At 43.4% G+C, this 24,946-nt stretch overlaps 2 protein-coding genes across 9 annotated transcripts in view; one reads left to right on the top strand and one right to left on the bottom strand.

Annotated features, from left to right (window-relative positions):
* The window catches only part of sfi1 (SFI1 centrin binding protein), a 96,229-nt gene extending 92,733 nt beyond the window's left edge, over positions 1-3,496 (top strand). The window contains exon 29 of the mRNA XM_078421303.1: positions 3,428-3,496. The gene's annotated coding sequence lies outside the window, so the exon portion shown is untranslated. The remainder of the gene's footprint in view (positions 1-3,427) is intronic.
* Positions 19-24,946, bottom strand: part of pisd (phosphatidylserine decarboxylase) — an 80,560-nt gene continuing 55,632 nt past the window's right edge. For 3 of the 8 annotated variants that reach the window (XM_078421309.1, XM_078421310.1, XM_078421308.1), the window contains exons 4-8: positions 9,892-10,128; positions 8,586-8,724; positions 6,816-6,959; positions 3,592-3,752; positions 19-1,714 (exon numbers count right to left, since the gene is read on the bottom strand). In XM_078421309.1, the coding sequence (XP_078277435.1) occupies positions 1,490-1,714; positions 3,592-3,752; positions 6,816-6,959; positions 8,586-8,724; positions 9,892-10,128 (906 nt within the window). In that variant the 3' untranslated portion in view covers positions 19-1,489. Of the gene's footprint in view, positions 1,715-3,591; positions 3,753-6,815; positions 6,960-8,585; positions 8,725-9,891; positions 10,129-17,404; positions 17,571-22,756; positions 22,878-24,425; positions 24,674-24,946 lie in introns of those variants that run through there. The other 5 variants (XM_078421314.1, XM_078421313.1, XM_078421307.1 and 2 more) reach the window with 4 other exon arrangements.

Below are 24,946 nucleotides of genomic sequence, written 5' to 3'. Positions count from 1 at the left end.
AATAAATAAATCTTGTGAAATACTAATTCATTTTATTCCTTGGTCACTGTTCATCATTCCACATGAAAACAATCCTGCCGTTAATGGCAGCAGGTTTGAATCAGACACTCCTGAACTATAAAAACATCACAAAAAAAATACAGTTAACCGACAATTGTCTTAAATCTCCTGTTCCTTCTAATGCTGCAGGTAAGATGTTCGCCACCAATCTGTGGAAGAGAATCTAAGGGAAGTGTTTCTAGTTTCAAAATAGTATTCATGGCCATTGTTTTAGTGCTGAAGCCAATAACTGAAATAATGATTTTCAGAACATGCAGACTTCACCAGTACTAGCAGAATTTAGCAACACTGTTAACCAAGGGTTTGCCCATAACCTCTTCGGTGGTGGTTTGATATAAAAGCATGCTGATACTCCGGGAAAATTCAACGACCTGTGGTTTGCCCCCATGTTTTGAAACCTCGTTTAATTACATGATATGCATTTAAAGTAAACGAGAGAGCAGGAAATAATTTCTCTTGGATATTTTAATTGCAGGGACCCAACAATGCCTGTTCTATTGTCTTCAGTGTTACACTATTTCTTACATGCTGTCATCGAGGTCTACAAAACAAGGTCAGTCACTCTGGTCATTCCCCTTGGCTCAGACTGAGATGCAGCATAGACGTTGGATCACCAATGCAGCAGCTTAAACACGGCTGAAACCAAATTATGAATTTATAAAAATATAAATTCATCTTCATTATTTAGATATTAAATCCTAATCAGTGACTTGTTTCACACCTTGCACCTGATTTTGCTTTTTTCACCCGACCCCCATTTGTTCATCGCCCACCCGCAAAACTGATGTCTCGATAAACACGACATGACAGCACTCGAGTTTAAGCATTTCTGCCCTCAGCGTTAGAAAACAAAAGGAGTTCAGCAGCACTAGGTTTTGGTACAGTCGTTATTTTATTTTCTCTGAAATGTAGTTGGATGAGATTTTTTTTTCTTAAGGATATAAAAATACTGCATGAACTAAGTTAGAATGACCCACTTGTTCACCTGCATGGAGCTATTCAGCAAACATTCTTGCATCACCAAGTCCTGCAATGTTCTATGGGATCCCCTTGCTAAGCCCATTTTGACTTGGGCCCTAAAAACTCAGTTCATCTCTCAAAGTTCTTTTAATCCTGGTGACCTGCCAGGTTTCTTCTTTGCACGGAAAGTATGGCACTGCATATGCTCCAAACCCTATCCTCCCATCAGCTTCCTATTTAAAGGAGTTACTGGGTAGGGTCAGTACATGTTTCAAAGGAAACTGTTGCGCCAGTCATGGTCCAGCTGCCCCTGAGATGGAGGCGGTGGGAGATGCTTCTGCAGTAATGAGGAGAGGAGGAGCAGCCAGAACTTAAACCATATTTCGGTATGGCAATTTCTCATATTTCCTAGTCTGAACTTCCTCCTCGTTACTCCATTCCAATTTGAGATGTTTTGACAGTGATTCTACTAGATGGACCCGAGCGCCTCTCCAAACCTGATCTTCTGTCCAGGTTTAAGGTTAAAGGTGAAGTCTTTTGGTGCCTCGAAGATGAGAACGATGGTGGAGCCCAAGTTGAACTCGCCTAGGTGCTCTCCTTTCCGCATCGTAACCCCTCCCTTGTTGTTGTTTGTGATAAAACTGAAGTCATTGTAGGAGCCCTTCATGTAGCGAGGGCTGTTGGTGTGCAGATCCTGTGCAGAACAAAATAATACAATAAAAAGCTGTGTTCCTGCACTACCGTCCCATTCCATAGTCAACCAAAGTCTTGATGGACAATGGCTTCAACAATTTGACAGTATTGTTGGCTTAACATTGGTATTCATCAACTAAGCACGAAGCTGCCATTGAGGAGCAATTGTGTACTGTAGCTGTTCAGCTTCCACTTCCAATTGAACAATAAAAATATGATGCCTGTCCCACAATACGCTTAATGGCAACAAGAAATTAAATGCGAAAATTAATAAAGGAAAGTGAGTTGCTTATTTTAACAGTGGGTCAAAGTTACTGAATAGGGAATTGAAATAGGACCACAGCCTAATATGCCTCAAGGGAAAGGGAATCTGTCTAAATACATGAAAGATTATGAACAGCAGAAAGGAGCCCAGAAATGAGAACAAGTATGTGCTCAGAGGAGCCAAGGATTTTCCTGTAATCTATGTCCCAGAGGTACTTGACCCTTATCCACACAGATATTACTGGCTTACTGAGTCATTTACACATATCACAGCTGCTGCACCAAAACTAAAGGTAACACTGCACTGATGAGTCAGTGACTTGCAGATCTGATGAATGGTTGCCAACCAGAACCATAGTCTGTTTCTCTTTCCACTGGTGCTGCCGGACCTCCTCAGTATTTCCAATATCTGCAGTGTTTTGCAATGCTGTCAACAGTCTGTTTCTTCCCATTGCTTTTGGTGGAACCACTATCCTAGTGCCAGGTCTAACCTCGCGCAGGTCCACAGGGTAGATGTCCCAGCCTTCGTGCCAGTGGTTTTCTGGATGAAAGGGGGAATTTTAGCCTGTGCCAAATTGTCCTGAGCCTTGGCCCCTTAGGTGCAGAAAATATGTTAAATCTTGTAATACCCTTCATCAAGCTTTGCCCATTTCAAGGTTCAAACCAGCATCTGCTATAAGATCACTGGTGCCCACAGATACCTGCAAGTACTTTTCCCATCCCACTTCCCATAAGAATTTGATGAAACGCTGCAAGTTTCTTTATCGCATCAATTGTGAAGATTGCACTTATTTGTGGATATACAGTGATTGAGGCATTTCTATTTCATTTTTGTTCAAAATGTCCATTCATACCATACACATACAGCCGGAAACAGGCCTTTTCGGCCCACCAAGTCCGTGCCGCCCAGCGATCCCCGTACATTAACACTATCCTACACCCACTAAGGACAATTTTTTACATTTACCCAGCCAATTAACCTACATACCTGTACGTCTTTGGAGTGTGGGAGGAAACCGAAGATCTCGGAGAAAACCCACGCAGGTCACGGGGAGAACGTACAAACTCCTTACAGTGCAGCACCCGTAGTCAGGATCGAACCTGAGTCTCCGGCGCTGCATTCGCTGTAAAGCAGCAACTCTACCGCTGCGCTACCGTGGACATGTAAGAGGACACAGCAAGAGTGAGAACCTCTGGGCCCTCTTCACAGGATCTGAAATACGTGCTTTAATTTCAACAACTAGGCTGTCTGACAACTAAACCATCCACTAATTTTAGAGAGATGAATTTCCAATCCATTGGTTGCTAATTCACTGATAACCCTGGATCAAGGGCATAAATGTACATTCTACCCTTCTCTACCTTCTACCAGTATCGTGCTATACCCCCATTGCTAAAATGTTCTTACATTATAGATGACCTGAAATGTTAACTCCTTTCGTCTCCACAGATCCTGACCAATGTTTCCAATATGTTCTGATTTTATTTCGACTTTCAGCATCTGCAGCTTTCTTTGATTGGCATTCATCCTAAATGCTGAGCAGCAAGCAAGAAACCACAAACCAAAATAAAAAAACATGAAGTTTCTTTCCCAAAGGGATCCACCCTACTCACATTGTCAAAGTAAATGCGAATGGATCCAACATTTGTGGCACCAACGGCAGTGAGCGAAAAGAAGCCATGAGTCCAATCTCCAGCCAGGACAACCCGCTCGTTGTGGCAGAAAAGCTCCTTAATCCAACGAGCTACTCCTGGATTAACCGACATAAGGGAGCCTGAAGGAAGACAAGAACAATCCATTCAAATATGCAATCTGGTTTTATAACCACAGCTGCAAATACACAACCAGTTAGCTAGGCAACGTGCCAATGTCAACCATACACAATGATTCAATACACTTGTCTAACTGCATGTAATCCTTCCTGATTCCAGCTGGGATAGAAATGAAAATGGCCCGACGCTGTTATCTTTTGTAATTACAGAATTTTTAAACCGAAGGAGGCCATTTGCTCTATCTTGACCGTATCCTAAAATAGATATCAATTAATATCACACCCTTGTTCTTTCCCTGTAGCATTTTTTTAAAAATTGGTCAATTTCCTTTAAAGTTTTTTATTGAATCTTTTTTCAACTTTCTGGCAGGGAATTACAGATCGTTGCTCAGTGTTTAAAAAAATCTAATTCCCTCCTCTTACTGATCCTGTCTCTAATTATCTCAAAACCGTCTTCTCTGTTGGTGGAAAGAGGTTTTTCTCTTATCAAAATCCCGTGTCATTTAGATCTTCTTTAAAGCTCATTTTAATCCACTATGCTCCAAGGAGTGTAATCCACTTCTTCACTCGCACCACATTAATGGACCCTACTATTGTCAAGCAGGAAACCTTTGTGCATTTTTGTCTGAGTTTTTGATTTTTGAACAAGAATAATGTTGAAAATCCAAGTTATTTTTATTCAAGATAGTCTCTTCCATCTTTTATTGTTTGAAATTTAAATATAGGACCCCGTGAGCTCAGAGCTGATTACCAACAGCTTCGTAAATCTCATTTAGAGATTAACCTACAGACCCACCCTGCTGTCAATCTTCAGAGAAAGCAATTCTGTCTATGCAACTCTTTTGACCATCAAGGAGATGGCAATAATATTAAAGGCCCATCTCGTTCATTCCCTTCCAGACTAAGCTAGCACACGCAGGTTCTAGGCTGTATCGTGGAAGCTCGCATGTTAGATCAGAGAGCTCATCTATATCCATTAGCTGTCACTGCATGTTACCTGACAACAAAGCATTGAGCTGGGCGAAGAGTAGAGAGTATCCACAACCCACAACATGAGAGCTAGCTGCTGGGAAAGTTTCAGAGATATGCTACTTTCCACAGGATAGCTGCATGGCCCAGTCCAGCCATTGCTTCCCTCAGAGTGGAACTGCCCGTGACTGGAAAGGCACTGAACGCCGGGTCCAAGGGCTAATGATGCCAGACCTTGGGTCTCAGGACCTTCCCCTAACTCTACTCCATCAATCTCTCCATTCCCTTCTCCCTCATCTGCTTGCCCTGCCTTCCCCTAAATACACATAATATTGTCTCCAACCACTCTGTGGCAGTTACACATTCTCATCTCCCTCGTACATGAGGTTCCCTTTCAGTTCCTTGTTGGACATTTGGTGTCATATACCTATGGTCTTTCTTCACCTCTTCTCCATAACTGAAAACATCTAAAGACCTCTATTATGTTACCCCTCTAACTTCTCCTCATGCAGAGTAACCAAGTCAGGTCGTTTATTGATGTGTACCCTCATTTATGTACCATCCGGTGAATCTTCCCTGCATTCGCCAATGCCTCCATACTCTTTCCATTATACATTGACCAGACTGCACACATAATCAAGATTCAATACAGGTTCACAATGGCTTCCCATTTCTATCCCTCCAGAAAGAAACCATGGTGCTGAATATGCTTATTTTTGTTAATATGCGATGCAACTGGAACGTGAGAAGTGCTGGTGTGACCATTATTTACCCACCCATTGATGAACTGATATGCTTTCTGTGGCCTTCAGGGAGCAGCTTAGGATCAACCACATTAATGTGGGTCAAAAATACAGGTGTTCCCCGGCTTACGATGTTTCGACTTGCGATAGTTCGACTTTGTGATGGTGCAAACGGCAGCGACCCGTAGTGAGCCGCCGCTCGCTTCCGGCCACGTGATCGCGTGTATTACAATGCATTTCCACTTACAATACTTTTGGTTTCCAATGGGTTTCTCGGAACGGAACCCCATCGGAAGCTGAGGAGCACCTGTAAGTCACAATGAGTCACAAGGGTATACTTCAGTTCCAAAGGAAATTAACTGGATGGAGGTTTCAACACAATCCAAGGTCACTATTACTTGTACTTACTTTTCATTTCATATTTAATTGAATTTAAGTTTTTCATCTGCTGTTGGTGGATTCAAATTCACTCACTTGTCCCATTGGATGCTTGTCCAGTGACTCAACTACTAAGCTACCACATCATTGACAGCCTCTGACTTTCCTGACTGAAAGGGGAAAATGCAGTGGATGCCGGAAATCGTAACAAACGCCACCAGAAAGCACTGGAAATTCTCAACATTCCATGCAGCAGCTATGGTGAAAGAAAAATGGACATTTAAGGTTGACAGCCATTTATCATCAACCTAAAATGTTAACTCCAGTTTGCTGAACAGCTGTGGAACCTCTCGATTTATTCACAAAATGCTGGAGTAACTCAGCAGGTCAGGCAGCATCTCGGGAGAGAAGGAATGGGTGACGTTTCGGGTCGAGACCCTTCTTCAATTCGTTTTTCATGTCTTCAGAAGGGTCTCGACCCGAAACGTCACCCATTCCTTCTCTCCCGAGATGCTGCCTGACCTGCTGAGTTACTCCAGCATATTGTGAATAAATCGATTTGTACCAGCATCTGCCGTTATTTTCTTATACTAGCTGTGGAACCTCTCCCTATTTAAACACCAGTGTCCTTATGTTCACAGAGGATCTTGCAAGGTTGAATGGCTTGGCGTATTTTGCAGGTCAGGCTGTGAACTGTTTCCCCCTCTACAGATACTGCCCAAAGGCACTTTTTTTCTGCCTTACAATTAGTTTTTCATGTCTGAATTTGATACTTGTTGGTTTGACATTTTTTTATTCTTACTAATTTTCATTAACAGCATGATACAAAGAATTGGCTTGATTTTCGGCAGTTAATAGTCAACTAACTGTTGTTAATGGACAAATCTGATAAAGGTCATGTAGCCATTTCTTGGTCACTTTTAACAATATCAATCCAATTCCAGAGTAAAACCCAAGCGAACAATAACATTCTTACCTGGAAAATGCCGCCTGTGTGAGACTCGCCAATCAGTAGGTGAATGGAAACAGTGATAATCTCCGGGAGCCAAGTAAATGACACAGTGATAGAGATCATTGCCTTCCTTTGTAACCAGGTGCTCCTGGAACGTCTCTGTGTTATCTGTTGGATTACAACAAATTATGCAGCAAACAGTAGATAAAAATAGGATTCTACAAATCACCGAAGATAGACACAAAAAGCTGGAGTAACCCACGGGACAGGCAGCATCTCTGAAGAGAAGGAATGGGTGAAGAAACGTCACCCATTCCTTCTCTCCAGAGATGCTGCCTGTCTCGCTGAATTACACCAGCTTTTTGTGTTTATCTTCGATTTAAACCAGCATCTGCAGTTCCTTCTTACACATTCTACAAATCACTGTTGTTTTGTACTTTATACTAAACCGGTGTAGCCCAACAAGAACAGCAACAGCCGATAAACCTAGCAACTGTGCAGTGAAGTTCTGTCCGCCTTGAGGATGCTTTTGATGATAGGTTGGAAGTGAGCTGACTGCATTTCACTTGCAATCTATATTCTTAGGGAACACAATCCTAAATTCAACAAGGTGGTTAGAAGGACTCGGCACCCCAAAGGTTGCGCACTAGATTCTTCCTCTTTTGATCATCCTCATGCAGTCTCTCAGACACACTGAACCACTGACATGGCTCAACTCCATACATAGATATGAGAATTTTACATCTCTGGCATTCTCAATCATTTTTACACCATTAAGTCGTGGATTTCAAAATTCCACCAACTCTTTTGGCAAGATCAAAGCCATGGTCTTTGATAGCCTCATGAGCTGCAAGACACCTCTTGGCATTTTCAGATCCTCTTGGTATTATGAAACCAGTGTCTAAAATCTATGCAATTGAACCCCTTTTCCTCAAACCAACCATGGCCTCATTACCTTATCTGTTCAATCTCACAAAGCATTACACACCCCTCCTTTCCAAACTATTGCCTCTGGTGCACACTATCATTTTCAACTGTACCATTCAGCGGTAAAGCTTTTAGCCATCTGTCAAAAATTATTACTTTGAATGAAATATTTGTTATTCTCTGAAATATCCTTTGCAGGTTTGCCTTCTGTTTCTAAGTTTAGCTGAAGGAGCCTTGGAACCACAGAGCTTGGAAAGAGACACTTTCTATTAAAGCTGGTGTTTCTGTGGGTAGACACACTCAATTGTCAACCTCTCCCAATCGCACTGCCATTGTCAAAACAAGCATGCAATTTCCCCCCCCGTCATTAAAATACAAACCTTGCAGAAACCGGCCTGTGAAAACACCTCTAAACAAAATGACATTACATTTTACAACTCTGACTTTGAAAAGCATTCCCAATTTTTGCCACACATCCCTCACTCTGTGTGCTGTCACTGGTGGAGAATAACATTTGTCCCAATGCAGAGAATTGTAGAAAGACGCAGTATGGATACCAGCTTTTCAGCGCACTGATGTAACACTGACAATCAATTATTGTTTACGCCAATCCATCATTAGTTCCATTTTGCATTACAGTACAACACACTCGGAAACATCTATTATGAAAGCCCTATAAAAATGCCTCCTCATCTGCCTTCCATATTCAGCTGCCCAATGAAACATTGCCCAATATTACACTACACAATGGATTTCAAGGATATATTTCTGGACCAAGTGAGAAGCTAAATGAGAGCTTCGTGAGATAATTCAAAATTCGGAAATATCCAAGAAGATGTGCAACCCAGTATTGAGAAATTAACTTACTGTTGCTAATCTCCACGTTCTCTGACCAGGTCTGAGGGCCTAGGAAAGTCTCCAACGAGTAAGTCACACCTTTCACTTGCTCCACCTCACAGTTCTTCACCCTCCCAAAGTGCAGGATTTTTCCATCAGAAGGACTGATCTAGGAAACGGCAATGAGAACAGTGACCAACAGCACACAACCTGATCGTCGTTGAGTTAAAATAATCAAGAAACTTCTCCACGACAAAACTAATGTTAAATTTCCCTTCCATCGCACGGGACAAAACATAAGCAAGTGCTGAAATTTAGGACAAAGGCTGGATATGGAGGATATCCTGGGCTGTATCTAATGCGCCCACATGCTAATACCACAGCACCCAATTATCCCACTGAACATTAAAGAGATAATAGTTCGGTGCTGTAGGGGTTGTCCAATTAATTCACATGCTTTCCTCTTTGCTGAAAAAAGGGGTTCTTTATTCTTAGTCTTTAATGCTTCATTATGTGCATTTTATATTTTACTATGTTTCCTTACAATAGTGACTACATTGTCCCAAATTCTTCATTGGCCATTAAGTGTTTCTGGATAGCCTGAGGTGACTGAAGCTATATAAATGATATTCAAAAAAAACAAAAAGACCTTTATCCTCACCTCTCCCTAATCAGTGAACCAGCTTGAACAGAAATTAACAAATTGATGTGATAAAACATATTCTGATGTTTGTTACAAATGCATTGCTGACACATTGAGGTGATTTACTCCTGTTGCAAGGGGATTAATTAACTCTTACACTGTGCTCCCTAAATGGCAGAATAAAACCAGAATTTCACCAAGCCCGAGGTCTTTCCACTGATGTCAGATATCATCAGGAAGTCTGTCACACCAAGTGCAAGATTTGGTGCAGTTTGGATACACTGAGCTGTAATTCTTCTGCCCACGGACAGTCCAACTTCCCTCCCTGCAACAGCCATGAGCATGGGCAGCGGAGGGGTTGTGGTGGGAAGCTATGTATCCGTGGCAAGTCACCACTCAACGAGTGGGAACAGGAACCTCTCCGATTTCTCCCCCCCATCTCCACTTTAGACCAGAAACTAGCTCCTCTCGCATGCCAGTCTCAGAATATACCTAAAATTCAATTAAGGAGTTCCTGCAGCCAAGCAGTCATCACAATGGACAGGGAGAATTATAACCCAATGAAAATTCAAGCACTGGAAGGAAATAAATCTGAAGGAGAATCCGAATGTGAGAGGGGGGGGCCTTGGATTTTGTTTTGGTACTTTCTTCAGGATTTCACTGTTATACCTGGAAGGATTGAATGCAACTTACCACACAGTGAGAGTCGCAAACAGGACGTGCCTGTGGCTTTAGCTTTCTGCGGAAGAATTCGCTGAGGTTTCGGTAGTGCTGCAAATCTTCTACTGCAGCTTCCTTCATATTGACCCCAAACGTCCATATGTACAAATTATAGACTGGCTTTCGCATCCAGGTGGGTAACTCCACCTGGTTGAGCCGGCCCCACGCCCGAGACAGCAGCCGGGTGGGAATCGTTTTATACAAACCAACCTGCAAGATTCAGACGAGTATCATTAAAGTGCTGACACCAGCGGGACTGATGCTCTGGCTGAGGGAGAGAGAGCAATGGCTGAGGTCTCAGGCAGCACCACCATACATGGAGAAACAGCACCTACTCTTATGGATGCCAAATGTTGTAGAGGACAGCAAATTTAAAAACATACATTCAGGAGAATGGGTTTACATACGAGACTGATTCACGAGCTATCAGAGGAAACATTTCAAATCCAAATGTGTACATCGTATCTTCCCTATTTGGAAGTACTTGCAAGCATTGAAACAATGCGTGAAGGTTATTACCTGAAGTTGTGGTATTTTGCATTTGAAAATTAATTTATACAATTTAAGGAAGACAGTTAAGGGTGTCGGGGAGAAGGTAGGAGAATGGGGTTGAGTGGGAAAGATAGATCAGCCATGATTGAATGGCAGATAGACTTGATGGGCCAAATGGAATAATTCTGTTCCTATCATGTGTGAACTCTGAGCACCACCCCTGCGGAAATGTTAAGAGGCTGCCCCTGATAGTTCACACCAAATCATTTTCGTCATGTGCTCCCAGGGAGCTGGATGAGGTGGGCAGCACCGAGGGCGATTCCTCGCTTTTACACAATTTATCTGAACTGACTTGAGGGGACTGTGAATCTCAAATGGGTGCAAAAAAATAACAGGAAATAATACTGACATACTAATGGCAACTACAAGGAACTGTGTATATTTGCTGGGTTGGGACAGGGGCTGCCAGGAGTTGCACTGCCCCCCTATCTGCTTGCTTCACCTTTGGCAGAGGGCAGCCTCAGTTAGCATCTGTTTGGTGTACAAACATCAGTCATTGTGAATCCAAAACATGAAACATACAGGGGACATTCAGCATCTGTGGAGTTAATGTTCCATCTGAAGAACACTGCAAGTACGAGGATAATGGGTGTACACAGCTGGAGAATTATCTTCTCTGTTCCAGCATCAAAAGGTGACCTCCTGTGCAGTTCCAGAACTTTCCTTTTGCTTAATTATGGCAGGGGGGTGGGGGGGAAGAGGCAGTGGTGTGAGCAGAGACAGTGCAGATAAACGAGGGTGGCAAGAGGGGGGATAGAGAGAGATATCTGCAAGAGTTAAATATTTGGTCTCCACGGATGCTGCTTGACCTGCTGAATACTTAACAATTTTGTTTTATTTAAACTTTCATCAATCACGGCATATTAATTTACATCTCTAATTTGTAAAGTTCCTTTTAAAATATAAACTGTCCCAAATTGCCGTACAAAAATGTAATTAAAGAAGATTCATTAATCTCATAAGATATTAGACAAAGGCACAGTGAATTGGATGGGTTTCAAGGAGTACCTCAAAGACAGACCAGTTTAAAGGGAGACTTATAGAGCGTGGGAGCCAGACACCAGAATGGTGAAGCAAATAAATTAAGCCATACACAAGATGCCGGTGTTGGAAAGGAAGATGGGTTCTGGAGGTTGTAGGGCCGAGGGAGGCTGCAGATTGGAAGTGGGGAAGCCACAGAAGAATTTGAAAACATGATTATAAATCTCGAAATTTGAATGGGAGGAGCCAATATTAGCCAGGGAGCCTAGGGTGATCGGACAATGCCGGTCCAAGCTGGAAGACTGGCTGCAGATGTGCTCAGAGGAAGCATGCTATCTAGGACAGTCATAGAAATCTTGGATGTAAGCAAAGCACGAATGAAATTTCTGAGGAGCTAATAAACGTGGAGGGAGGTGATAAGACAAAGGGGAAACAAAGCAGTAATAGTGAGGGAGAACCCAATGCTGCTACCACATTCATTCAGTCTCGGGAGGTGGGGGGAGGCTAGGAAAGATTAGTGACAGTGAGATTGATGTTATCAAGGTTCACCTGGTAATTATCTGCATGTACACAAGAAGCAGGAGACTATAGGCAGATCTTGAGGAACTTTCAGGTCAGAGGGCCGACATAGAAACGCAGAAAAATAGGTGCAGGAAGAGGCCATTCAGCCCTTCAAGCCAGCACTGCCATTCAACATGATCATGGCTCATCATCTAAAATCAGTAACCCGTTCTTGCTTTTTCCCCATATCCCTTAATTCCTTCAGACCTAAGAGCTAAATCTAACTCTTAATTATCCAATCATTCAATTTGCCTTTCAATTCATATGCTGTACCTCCAATTTGATCTTGGTTCTAAGGTAACAAGGTGACACCAGCATTAGTCTCGCTGCATTTAAATCTGCTTTTTTATTTCTCCCAGGCCATTTAGGACTGAGATGAGGAAAAACCTTTTCAGCCAGAGTTGTGAATCTGTGGAATTCTGTGCCACGGAAGCCAGTGGAGGCCAATTCACTGGATGTTTTGAAGAGAGAGTTAGATATAGTACTTGGGGCTAACGGAATCGAGGGATATGGGGCAAAAGCAGGGACGGGGTACAGATTTTGGATGATCAGCCATGATCATATTGAATGGTTCAAAGGGCCAAATGGCCTACTCCTGCATCGAATTTCTATGTTTCTAGTAGATGACTGTATTTCTGCACGTTCTCTATGTAATCCATTTATAGCCCTTTACTCACTCTGCATTCTCCTCACTTTTCCACCTAGTTGAACACCATCATCACCCAGTGCCTTTGTCTACAACTTTAATTTAGATTGTAAATGGCAATTTCTGCGGCATCCCACTCATTACAGTTCACCAGCCTAAAATTACCCATTTTAAAATTGTGAAAATATATTTTATTCATAAGAAAACTCTAAAATATATTAGTACAGAACATTACATTTTCACAACAAGTAACGTTATTCCATTATTTAACATTAATACATCACATCATAAATAGTTCATGGTGTTTTAATACAAATTATTAAATAATTTATGTGCAATGGCCAGGCCCTAACCTGTGGTCCTTCCTCAGAGATTTTCCCTATTGACTTTCTGTCAGCAAGCCAGATCTCCATCCTTGCAGATTTCTGAAGTAGAGATTTGCTCAGGTGTAAAATTTAAAACCTAATCTAAATCCAGCCTGACCACAACCAGCCTGAATCTTTTTCAGGATCTGCAACATTTATGCTCTCGAGAAGCCAGTGGCGAGACATATTAGTTATAGGGATGTACAGCATAGTAACAGGCACTTCAACACAACACGTCCATGCTGACTTTTTTGCCCATCTAAACTAATCCCGTATCATTTATGCCATGTCTATTTAAATGCCTGTCGGTGTCTGAAAAGTAGTAATTGTATCCGACTTCACGACCTCAGCAAATTCCAGATATCAAACACTGTGCAAAAAATATCTTGTCAAATCTCCTTTAAAACTCCTACCGCCCACTGTAGACCCACACCCTCTTGCGTTTGACACCACAATGAGAAAAACATTCCAACCATCTTCGCTATTTACATTTCTTATAATTTGATATGCCTTGACTCCCCTCTCCACATCTCCTTCATGAGGGAAAAGAAGCTCAGCCTACCCAATTTCTCCCATGTCTAAAGTCCTCCAGTCCAGGCAATATCCCATGAATCCCCTCTGCACTCTCTCCAGTGCAACCACAACCTTCCTATAGTGTGACAATCAGAACTGCATGCAACACACCAAGTACTCCAACACCACTCTTTATCCACAGTTACCCCTGGTGAAGGTACTCCCACATTGCTGCTGGCCACGGGGTTCATGGATTTAGCAATGAAGGACCGGCGATAGATTTCCAGGGCAGGACAGTGCGTGACTTGGAGGGAACCTGCAGATGGTGGTGTGTGAGCTCATACATCTGATGTTTATCCCTCTTGCTGATTTTAGAATGGTGCTCTGGTGCCCAGCACAGGTGCTGTCAGAGTAGCCTGGGCAAGTAACTTCAGTGCACTTTGTATATGGTACACACTGTAGGGACTGTGCCTTGGTGATGAAAGGAAGGAACATTTAGGGTGATAAATGGGGTTTCAATGACGGTCTGTTTTGTGCCAGATGGTGCAGAGCTTCCTCGGTATTGTTGGAACTCCACTCATTCAGACATGTGAAGACTATTCCACCGCACTGCTCTTAGTGGTGCTTGTAGACGATGGAAGGCTTTAGGATGTCAAGAGACAAATTATTTGCTGCAGCACACCCAGATTCTCACCTGCTTGGAAAGGTACTGGTCCAGTTAATTAGGGCAGAGGGAATTTGGCGACAATAATACCACAAAACATTGGATATGTTGTTACTCTCTTGCCAAAGGTAGTCATTGACTGGCACATGTTACTGCCATTTCCAAGCCAATGCCCATATCGATTTAAGTCTTGCTTTATTTGATGAGTTGTGAATGGAAATGACCACCTTAATCTTTAGCCAACATCTCTTCTGACAAAGTGGAAGGAAAGTCGTTGAAACAGTTGAAGATGGTTCGGCCTAGGAATAATCCCTCAATGGGCTCCTGCACTGATGCCCGGAGGCTGGGAGACTGACTGTTGACATGGTATGACTCCATCCACTGGAGTGTTTACCCAGTTACTTCAGTTTTCCAGGGGTCTCAGATGCCACTTTAAGCCAAATGACACCTTGATTCAAGGGCAGACACTCTCGCCTCACTTCTTAATTCAGCTCTTTAGTCCATGTCATGAGCTTTGGAGACAACTGGTCCAAATCTCAAACTGGGTTATCAATGAGCAGGCTATTATTATTATTATTAACTAAGTGTAACTTGGTGAACTGTTGATGATGCATTCGTTGATGATGATGACATCACTTGGCTGATGATTGAGAATGGGCCAATTCAAGAGCACAGGTAACACAACCAGATCACTGTAGTCTTTGCACGTCCATTGCTTTCCATTGTTTCTTGGCGTCACGTGGTGAATAGAATCGGCCGAGGACTGGGTTCTGCGATGATACGATTCTCAGGAGGATGCCTAGAATACCTACTTCTGGATCGACAAATTCTTCAGACTTATCTCGAGCACTCATATGTTGGGTCCTGCTGTTGTTAGGATGAGAGTGTTCTTGCAGCCTGCTCATCCTGTGACCCGAGAGATAATATTTTGATGCCTCGGACAAACCACAACAGGTGCCAGATTCCGAGGCTAGGGTCAGGGTGTAAGGCTTTACTTTAAAAATCCAAATAAATTGCACACTGGTTCCTCGTTGCCCACACTGCTAGTTACATCATCAAAAATCTAGTACATTTTTCAAACATGATTGTCCTTTCATAAACCACTTGGATTCTGCTTAATCTTTTTAGGATTTTCTAAGTGTTCTATCCACCACTTCCTCAAAAATGGAGGACAGCAATTTGTCCAGCATTCAACCCGATTAGAGGGATTCAGGCACGGAGTTCTGGGAACAACAGCATCGAATCAAGAAAGCATTCAAGGATTGAGAAGAATGTCCAATATTGGGATGCAGAAGATTCATATTCTTATCCAGGTTCCTAAATTGGGAATTTCCAGACTGGGGCCTGTGGTTTACCTCTGGTCCAAGACCCGTCAATCTACCTTCTGAAGCCGGTCTCTCAACCCTGCTTTCATTTCTCATTCTGCAAGTCACATTTTGTACAATGTTACCCTCTCTCTATTCATCAGAATTGGATTTGAGTGGTTTTCTTTAATGATAGAGGAATGAAGCTTCTTTTTATATCATCAATAAACAGTGCTGTTAATCCCTCTCAAAAAATATCTTACAACAGAGTTCTTAGACTCTTAATTACAAAAAGCTTGCTAGAGGCGTTAGGTTTGGAAAAGACCTCAGGACAATTCAGTGCTTAGACTCGAATCAATGGAACACAGCAGCGAGCCAGAAGATATATTGGCAAGAATGACCAGAGCTTAGTCAATGCAATAGGTTCTGAGGTTGAGAGTTCATCAAAGTTTCATTCCCAGATCCCTAAACTAACAATGATATCCAGGACATGGTACATGAACCAATCAGTTACAGACCACAAATTCTCATCAAATGAACATAAAGACCACATATAAATTGGATGATCACTCTTCCAATGTCAACTGCAACGATCCACATATGAATTTAGATGTTCCAGAAGAGGAAAACACCATGGGTCATATTTTGCATCAAACGCAAAACCGCAACAACAGAACTGGATGGAGGCCAGTGTAGTGACCTGTTTTAAAATTTTAGTCAAGCTTATGTTGTTAGTGCTGACAGCAGTAAGTGCTTGAGGGTGGAGCTGAGCCAAGAATGTTTTAATGCTGGCATCGTAATGCCTGCACATTGCAACACTCTGGGCCGTACTTTGCATTTTTATGGAAAGAGAAGATGGTCTGATCGTAATTTGCAGCCACCCACTGCACTGACAAATGATTTCAGTGTTGTTATTTGGGCCATTATTGTGTGTACTCAACTCTATAGACCTGCATAAAGTCAAAGTGAACAATGAAAATGCTGAATAGCCACAGAGTTGGCTTCCCACTGTCCCACCTGCTGAATATCAACAAAGGTTCCAATGCTACTATGTATGAATTTCTTACTAACACAATTCCACAGCTACAATTTGATGTCAGCTCCTTTCAACATAGCAGGCTAACTAAGTCATAGAGATGCACAACATTCATACCATGATCCATACCAGCCAGGTTGCCTTACCAATCTAGTCCCACTTCCTATGCCGGGGCCCATATCCCTTCAAACCTTTCCTATCCATCTTGGTTATCTGCTCTGAAAATGCTCAGCGGGTCAGGCAGTACCCACGGTAAGAGAAATAGTTAGGATTTCGATGAAGGGACTTTCATCAAACATGGGAAACACCAACTCCATTTTCTGTCCGCAGATGCTGCCCGACTTAAGAATATTTCCAGCATTTTTTGTTTTTATTTCAGATTTCCAGCATCTGCAGTTTGCTGATTTTCAATCTCAATTATAATAATGACCCACCTTCAATGGGTAAAATTTACCAACGCTTCTCAGTTGGGTAATCAGATAAAAATTAAACAAAACTGTGTATGAAATGGTCAACACAGATGTAGATTTTAATGACTGCATTTCTACAGCCTGAAACCCAGCCAGAACAGAGGCATCAACCTATGTTGCCCAGTACTCGGACCCAAATGAGTTGAATAAATGCACAATAGAAAAACAGACTAGAAATACAGACAGTTGCTCACTTTATCAAAACAAATCTTAACATGTTGCTACCTACATGCCACCACTAGGCACAGAAAAAGATGGCAAGTATCACAGCACATCAATATACAGCAGAAGTATACATTAATTTAATCACCAAGCAACCTATGGATGCCGGATTTACCCTTTCATCAACCCCACTCCCCATCCCGTCACAAACCTAGAAATAACGCACACTTACCCTGCTTGTTGGCCGCCATCCTACCTTTGCAAGAGGCTTAAGGACACTAAATGGCAGGAAGAAATAGAGAAAAGACAGAGGCCAGGTACGGAGCTTGAGTGCGGGCTTGGACATACAGCTCAGCTGGCCTAACCTGCGCCGCAAAGCCAGCTGGGGGAAATGCAACCTGTGGAATCATACATACACAGCTGATCAGGCATGGGGAGATCCCAAACACAAATTATAGCCTAACATTGCCTCACACACAAACCACACTGCTACACAGCTAGGTTCATACTTGATTGCTTTAGTGATGATACAAATACAATTTTTTTTGAAGTTTCTCGTCACTTCTTAACCCAACTATACTTTATCTTATTAAAGAAAAAATTTCCATATGTAATTCGGGGAACTTCAGTTGATGAAGCAATGAAGGAGGGTGACAACTGCACCTCCCTACTGATCTGCAAATCAGTAAAGTTTAATATTGCTTACTGTGATGCCCCTACAAACCCATCTATCGATCTTCGAGGTTCACATTTACAACCAGGTTTCTTTTAATCAGAGGAGTGTGTTCCCAATTTTGAGCAACCTGGCTTAGTTTTCACAAAATTAGCACAATTACCACAAGTAAAGATATTTCTCCACATCTACGAGCCAACGCCATGAACAATTAATTCTTTAGTTTCACCTAACCCGCAACCCCCACCCCGCCCCCGCCTCTTTTTCTCTCCTTGCACATCTCATGCACATCCTACTTTTCAATCCTCACTTCCCGATCACAGTTTCTTCCCCCCCCCCCCCCATATACATTTGTCCATCAACAAGACCTTCCTTCTATTGTGTCCCCTTCCCCTGTTGGTCCCATCTGCTCAGCCTATCTCCTTTATTTGATTCCAAGCTTCACCTTTCCTTGTCCTATTCCATCATCTGCAGCTTTTTGTTGCCTACATTTAACATCTCCCAGCCTCTGCTACTATATCCACCTTTTGCTTTCCCACCTGACCCCATCTTCAATCAAACTCTTCTCACTTACCAGCCTTTACCACAGCCCCCTCATCTCTTTATATTGGCTATCCCCCACCCCTTCCACACTCTCATTGCAGACGAGGGGTCTCCAACAGAAATACCGACTTTCCATTTCCCTCCAAACTGCTGAGTTGCTCCAATAAACTGTTTTGTTCAACATTTTCTCTCACCCCTTGGACAGCCTCGGACACTGGCAACTCTTCACATCCCTCGTTCTGAAACTGTGCCCTCTGGTTAGGGGAACCAGTGTTGCTGGCACTGTTAGGGAAACTCTCCTCCCTGCATTTAAACTGTAGTCCTTTTAATTTTTTTAACAATCATTTTTGAGATCTCATCTAATTCTTCGAAACTCTGGAACAAAAAAGGATGTTTGCAAAACTAGTTCCACTCTAAGCATGTTTGACTTTGCTCACAATGCTTCTTGCCAACTTTGTGAATCATGTTCTCAAAAAGATTTACTCAACAATACAATATAAATTCCAGAATGAGATTCCAGAGATTGTATGCAGATTCCATTCCACAATATTGCCTCTATTCTCCTAAAGACAGCACAGCTGGACAATTAAACTAAAATACGTATCTTTCTGGCTGAACGCTTCATCAGGTAATTGAGCAGAAGCACAAATCAAACAGACATCCATAAAAATAAATCCCAAATTAGATCTATTTGAACCAATTTTGTGGGAGCTAAGTTGGGTTATTCAGAATTTGCAGCTAAGTTTAGTTATTCAAAATTTGGAGCTATTTTCTCTGTTAAATAACAGGCAGCCCTATAAATGACACAGCAAAGTGGCATTTCCGCATTTAGGTCAGCATGTGGTCTGAAGCAAATCCTCCATCGACATTAGCACGGCAAGAATTAGACTGTGCCCAACTATACTCAGCAATGTCAAAGGCTGACCAACGTTCAGGGTTTCTCAGACAAATTCACCAGAAAAATTGAGTCTTTGCCTCTGAACAATGAATGTTAAGAGTTCATTTTAAAGTGCACAAATTTTCCTCTTTTTAACAAGTCAGTTGCAAGTGGACTTAAATTCACGATTGCAAAAAAATGAAGGGAAGAGTTGAAAGAATGTAATTACATTTTTTAAATAGGTAATTAGAATGTGGCAGTGCCAAAAACACTGGTCAGCGCAGCAAAATACTTAGCAATAACTTTTAAAAGTTAACGTCCAAATAGACCAAAACATTTTTAAAGTGACTCAGGAAAAAAGCCAGAGAGGAGCAGTGCTACACAGTTGCCAAAGCATTTTGCATTGTAAAGCAGTCTCAGTAGTACACCATTTTATAATTAAGTACGTCAGTCACAGTCGTTCCTTTGCTCTAACTCTTCCCCCCTATCACTACGTTAGAGTTAAGGTTTATTCATTTCTTCCCAGAGTCTTTGATCTGAAAGGTTAAACCTTTCACTTGCCTGAAATTCTGCTCAGATTGATGCATCTTTCTAACTGTTATTGTTTTATTTCTGGTTTTGCGTGTCATGCACTATCTTCACCCAATTTGTTTTTTAAATTTATCTAACATTGCTGGCAACAGTTTGGACTGATTCAAAACATCTCGTGAGAGAATGGCTTATCGAGGGATGTGAAGAGTTGCCAGTGAACGAGGCTGTCCAAGGGGTGGAGAGAAAATGTTGAATGGATGCCAGACCCACAGAATTAACGGCATTAACAGAATAAATTAATAGAACCAACACTGGTGTCAAAACGGTTTCTCCTCTACTGAAGGTAATGACCATGCTGTCCTATAGATTTCAGTAGCACCTAATTTCACATGAACCTTGAAAGTGAGATTTGGCAAGCCATTTTGGCTACCTGGCTCAAGTCACCTTTGATGACATCCACATGATTACAAATTCTAGCAAACGTTACTGGGACACATTTGGGACTGGGATCCCTAACACACTTCCCCCATTTGCCTAGAAAGGCATGACCAATTATAAAGGGGAATGGAGTTTTACCCCAGGCCATTTTGGATCCAAAGCAAAGCTCGTGAGTGCTGTGGTATGTGCTCATTGTATAAACAGAGACTTTAGTGTAGTCAATGACGACAATGAATGTGTTAATTCAAGTAAGATTCCTTCAGGCTACAATGACTAACACACTGTGCCCGTAGATAAATTAGAAGCGGTTGGTTAATCCTTAATACAAGGTGGAACAAATCAGCACCTAGCAGGCAGACTGGCAGTGAAGCACATTGGTGATTGGAATAGGAACAACTATGACAGTACCATCCCAATTGCTGCCCATTATGGAACTGATCTCTGCTATTGTTAAAGGTACATTTTTACCAGGAGAAGTAATGGGATGACCTTATCTCTGCCAGCATGTCAGTGCATGACGAGCAGCTTGCGTGCTGGTACTGGAGAAAGGAGAACACACGGCAGCACATGATTGTAAGAGGGCTTCATTGAATTGTTGCTAGGGGCACATATTCCTCGTGCAATAGGTCTAGAATTAAAGGGCCATAGTCGTAGAATAAAGAAAAGGAGACGAGGAGAGACATCTTCCCTCAGAGGGTTAGGTCTTTAGGCTTCTCTATCCCCAAGTCATTAAGTAGAGGGATGAAAGATTTTTTTTGCACTGGTGGGAAAATAAAGGCTTATAGGATCAGGCCTGGAAGGAGAGCAGAGGCCAAATCACATCAGCCATGATCTCATTGAATATCAGAATAGACCCAAACATCTGCCCCATGTGGCTGACTGCTGCTCCTAGTTCTTAGGTTTTGGGTCGGGATCCTTCTTTCAGACCCAAAATGTCATCTATCCATGTTCTCCAGAGATGCTGCCTGACCCGATGAGTTACTCCAGCACTTTGTGACTTCTTATGTTCTCATGTCTGAAGCAAAGGCTAAAAACCATGAGTGCCTGCTGTACGAAAGCAAACAGTGGATACAGTGGGGAAAAACAATGCAACACACATCACTTGGTAACAGCAGTCCCATTTGCAATATCCAGGAACTTTAATAATTAAGTCAATTTAAGGCATGCAGTTCGTAAATATTGGATGGTGTGACACCAGCGGTAATGGTGAGAAACATTGGACAAGCAGAGAGGCTTCTCCACAAGCCCAGAAAAGGAAACATTAGGCTGGACTAAACGGATTTTGACCGTATGATAACAGAACCACCCAAGCGAAGCTGGAAGATGCTCATTGCTAGAGGAGGGGGAAGGATATCTTGACAGATAATCAAATTTAATTTGATTAAATGTAATACAATTCAGTGGGCTAGACGATATGAAATGCATGAACAAACTTTACGTGTGAACTTTCACAGGGGGGGGGGGCAGGAGTAAATGAGCAAGGCATGCAGCAAGAGGGGGAATGAAATAGCCAAGATTTTAGTCAATTCAATTTAGTTAAATTTGCCTCAGTTTTGATTCAACAGTTTATTTTAAAAATCCCGTGTTCTTCGTGTTAATTTGGTGTCCAGCACAACTGCAGACAAGAATGGCTTTCCCAGTGCACAACAGGTCAATAATTACAAATAATTTTGTATCAAACACGTCATATTGTATACTCATAGCACTGATATCACGCAACTCTCAATCAAATATCTTGAGGATTGGAAGGAAATTAGGTGTTGTACAACTCAATAGACAATAGGTGCAGGAGTAGGCCATTCGGCCCTTCGAGCCAGCACCGCCATTCAATGTGATCATGACTGATCATTCACAATCAGTACCCCGTTCCTGCCTTCTCCCCATATCCCATATAACTCAGGACACCCAAGTCAAAAGCTGCATCGTCTGATAAATGCATTTTGTTTGAGATGCCCTGTCTTGTGCTCAAAGGGTTAAATTATCAAGTGGCTAGGGAAATAAACTTGGAGCAATGCAGTTTGATTGAGGGGTCAATTTTTATGAAGGAACCCCACTTGGGGTAACATGCCGGATCTGATGACTGAACATTTTAAATATCTAACAACCTGCAGGACAGACCAACAGGCAGTGGCAAAGCCGTGCCCACTCTCCATCTTAGAGAATTTTCTTGTCAGGGAGGGTACAGCATCTTAATGGGAGGGACCAAGATTATTCTTCAAAACAAAATATTCATGCATTCATGCCAGAATCGCGAGTGTGAAATGTACGATCTCCCTGTTTAGCCCACACAATGATGAGGCTCTTTAATTCTCCCATTTAGTTCTGCATTCTTCTTTGCGACATCCTGTACATTTCCATGACAGATGGGGTGTATTTACTCCTCCCCTGTTTTTGATTAGTACAAACAGTAACATTGCTTTAAATTATTTTTTAAAAGAGCAGAGAAAAATAAAACTTCCTTCATCTGCATTACTGCTGCCATCTTTGTGACACCTACTGAGAGGAAAGCCAACATCACTCACCAGAAACGCACCATCTCTGTGCCTGGCTGGCACACTGCGCATTTGCTGTGCACTCTGATTTAGCCGCGCTTCCCCAAACATGAGCCATCTCCCTCCCTCCTCTCTCCACTGCAGAGAGTACCCGGCCAATCATAAGCAAGTAGCATCACCGCATAAAAACACCAATCACCCGCTCCTGCATCTCCTCAGTACCCAACTCACAGCTTTACAAATAATGAATCACAGCTCTCCTGCCGGCACCATCATCCCTGCGATATCTGATAGACCCTCCCCTTTCCTCCCTTAACCCCTCCTTCTCCAACCCCCAGACAACCTAAGAGCACTTTGCCCTCAGCAATCAAATGACAACCCCCTCCTCCTCCATTCCCATCCTCGCTCTTTTGAGATACCCGAATATGGATCTCCCTTCCCCCATTGATTAAAAGCTGCCATCTTGCCTTCCCACTTTGCCCCATTCCACACCACAGATAAACAGAATGCCTTTCCAGGAATCTCCACTCAGTTCTCCAACCACACCCTTCAAACCCATCAACTGGGTCACGTGTAACCAACCCCTCCAGCATCTTCTCTTGTCCCAGCAGCTTAAGCTACTGTTAATGTGCTCTCAGGTGCCTCCTGCCAATGCCAGTCTCTTCCTTCCCACCTCTTCTCATCTCCCCCCAAGAGGAACCTGCCCTTCATAACTCCTGCTGAGACACACCCCGTTCCCTAAATAACTTCAGCTGATGCTGGAGTGCTCACCTCTCCTGCCCAGATAACCCATACGACAGCCTCCACTTCCCTGTCTCTTGCCCAGGTGTCACTAGACTACTACGATGGGACTGAATCTGGCGAGACTGTCATATGTTGAAAGACTGGAGCGACTAGGCTTGTATACACTGGAATTTAGACGGGTGAGAGGGGATCTTATCGAAACGTATAAGATTATTAAGGGATTTATTCACAAAATGCTGGAGTAACTCAGCAGGTCAGGCAGCATCTCGGGAGAGAAGGAATGGGTGACGTTTCGGGTCGAGACCCTTCTTCAGATTATTAAGGGGTTGGGACACGTTAGAGGCAGGAAACATGTTCCCAATGTTGGGGGAGTCCAGAACCAGGGGCCACAGTTTAAGAATAAGGGGTAGGCCATTTAGAACGGAGATGAGGAAATACTTTTTCAGTCAGAGTTGTAAATCTGTAGAATTCTCTGCCTCAGAGGGCAGTGGAGGTCAATTCTCTGAATGCATTCAAGAGAGAGCTGGATAGAGCTCTTAAGGATAGCGGAGTCAGGGGGTATGGGGAGAAGGCAGGAACGGGGTACTGATTGAGAATGATCAGCCATGATCACATTGAATGGCGGTGCTGGCTCGAAGGGCCGAATGGCCTCCTCCTGCACCTATTGTCTATTGTCCAACCCCCCCCTCCCCCCCCCCCCCACCCCACGGCTGACCTCTCCTCCCTCCTCAGGCCCGGCCCAGTTGACCCCCACGGACGCCGGGCAGCCCGCGGTGTTTCCTTAAACTCTCCCCGCCCCTTCTCCTCGGATAATCCGCTCTCGGCCTCTGCCGCCCCCCTCCTCCCCCCTTCTCCCATCACCCCCGGCTGATGGAGACGATCACTGTCCCTCTCGGGCCGGGCCGGGCTGGGCCGGGCGCGATCAGCGGACGGCAGGCAGACAGACGAGGAGTACCTGAAGCGAGCCTGCCTGCTAGCGGCGGCCCCGTTAGACGCCAGCGAGCCGCCGGCCTGCTGCTGCTCTGCCGGCCTTGCATCGGTGGAGCGGGCCCTCCGGACGCGAGTGTCCACCCGGTGCAGGTTGTAACAGGCAGCGGTATTCGGTAAAGGTTTGCGGCGACATCTCACCATTTCCCTCCCTTCTGCGCCGCCGGCCGCCCCTGCAGCAGCGGGCTCGACTGGCACATGACCGGCGACAACAGCCCGGCTCCCGGCGCCCCGCCCCGCCCCGCTCTCCTCTCCTCTCCTCCGGAAGCACCGCCCGAACCCTTCCTCCCCTCTCACCCACCGCCTGGCAGCAGCAGCAGCAGCAGCAGCAGTGGCAGGCTAATGATAGCAGGCAAAGGAACTGCGAGCAAAGTGAAGGCTTTTACACAGGAGACAGATAGGGAGAGTTCAAGGCTAATTCCTGTTAGAGTGAAGGGCAAAGCTGGCAGAATTAGCGAACCCTGGCTGAAAAGAGATATTGAAGGTCTG

The sequence above is a fragment of the Rhinoraja longicauda genome, chromosome 25 (assembly GCF_053455715.1).
Source record: "Rhinoraja longicauda isolate Sanriku21f chromosome 25, sRhiLon1.1, whole genome shotgun sequence".
In the NCBI taxonomy this organism is placed as follows: Eukaryota; Metazoa; Chordata; class Chondrichthyes; order Rajiformes; family Arhynchobatidae; genus Rhinoraja; species Rhinoraja longicauda.
The sequence above is the reverse complement of the archived record's forward strand: the minus strand, read 5'-3'. Positions and strand labels throughout refer to the sequence as shown.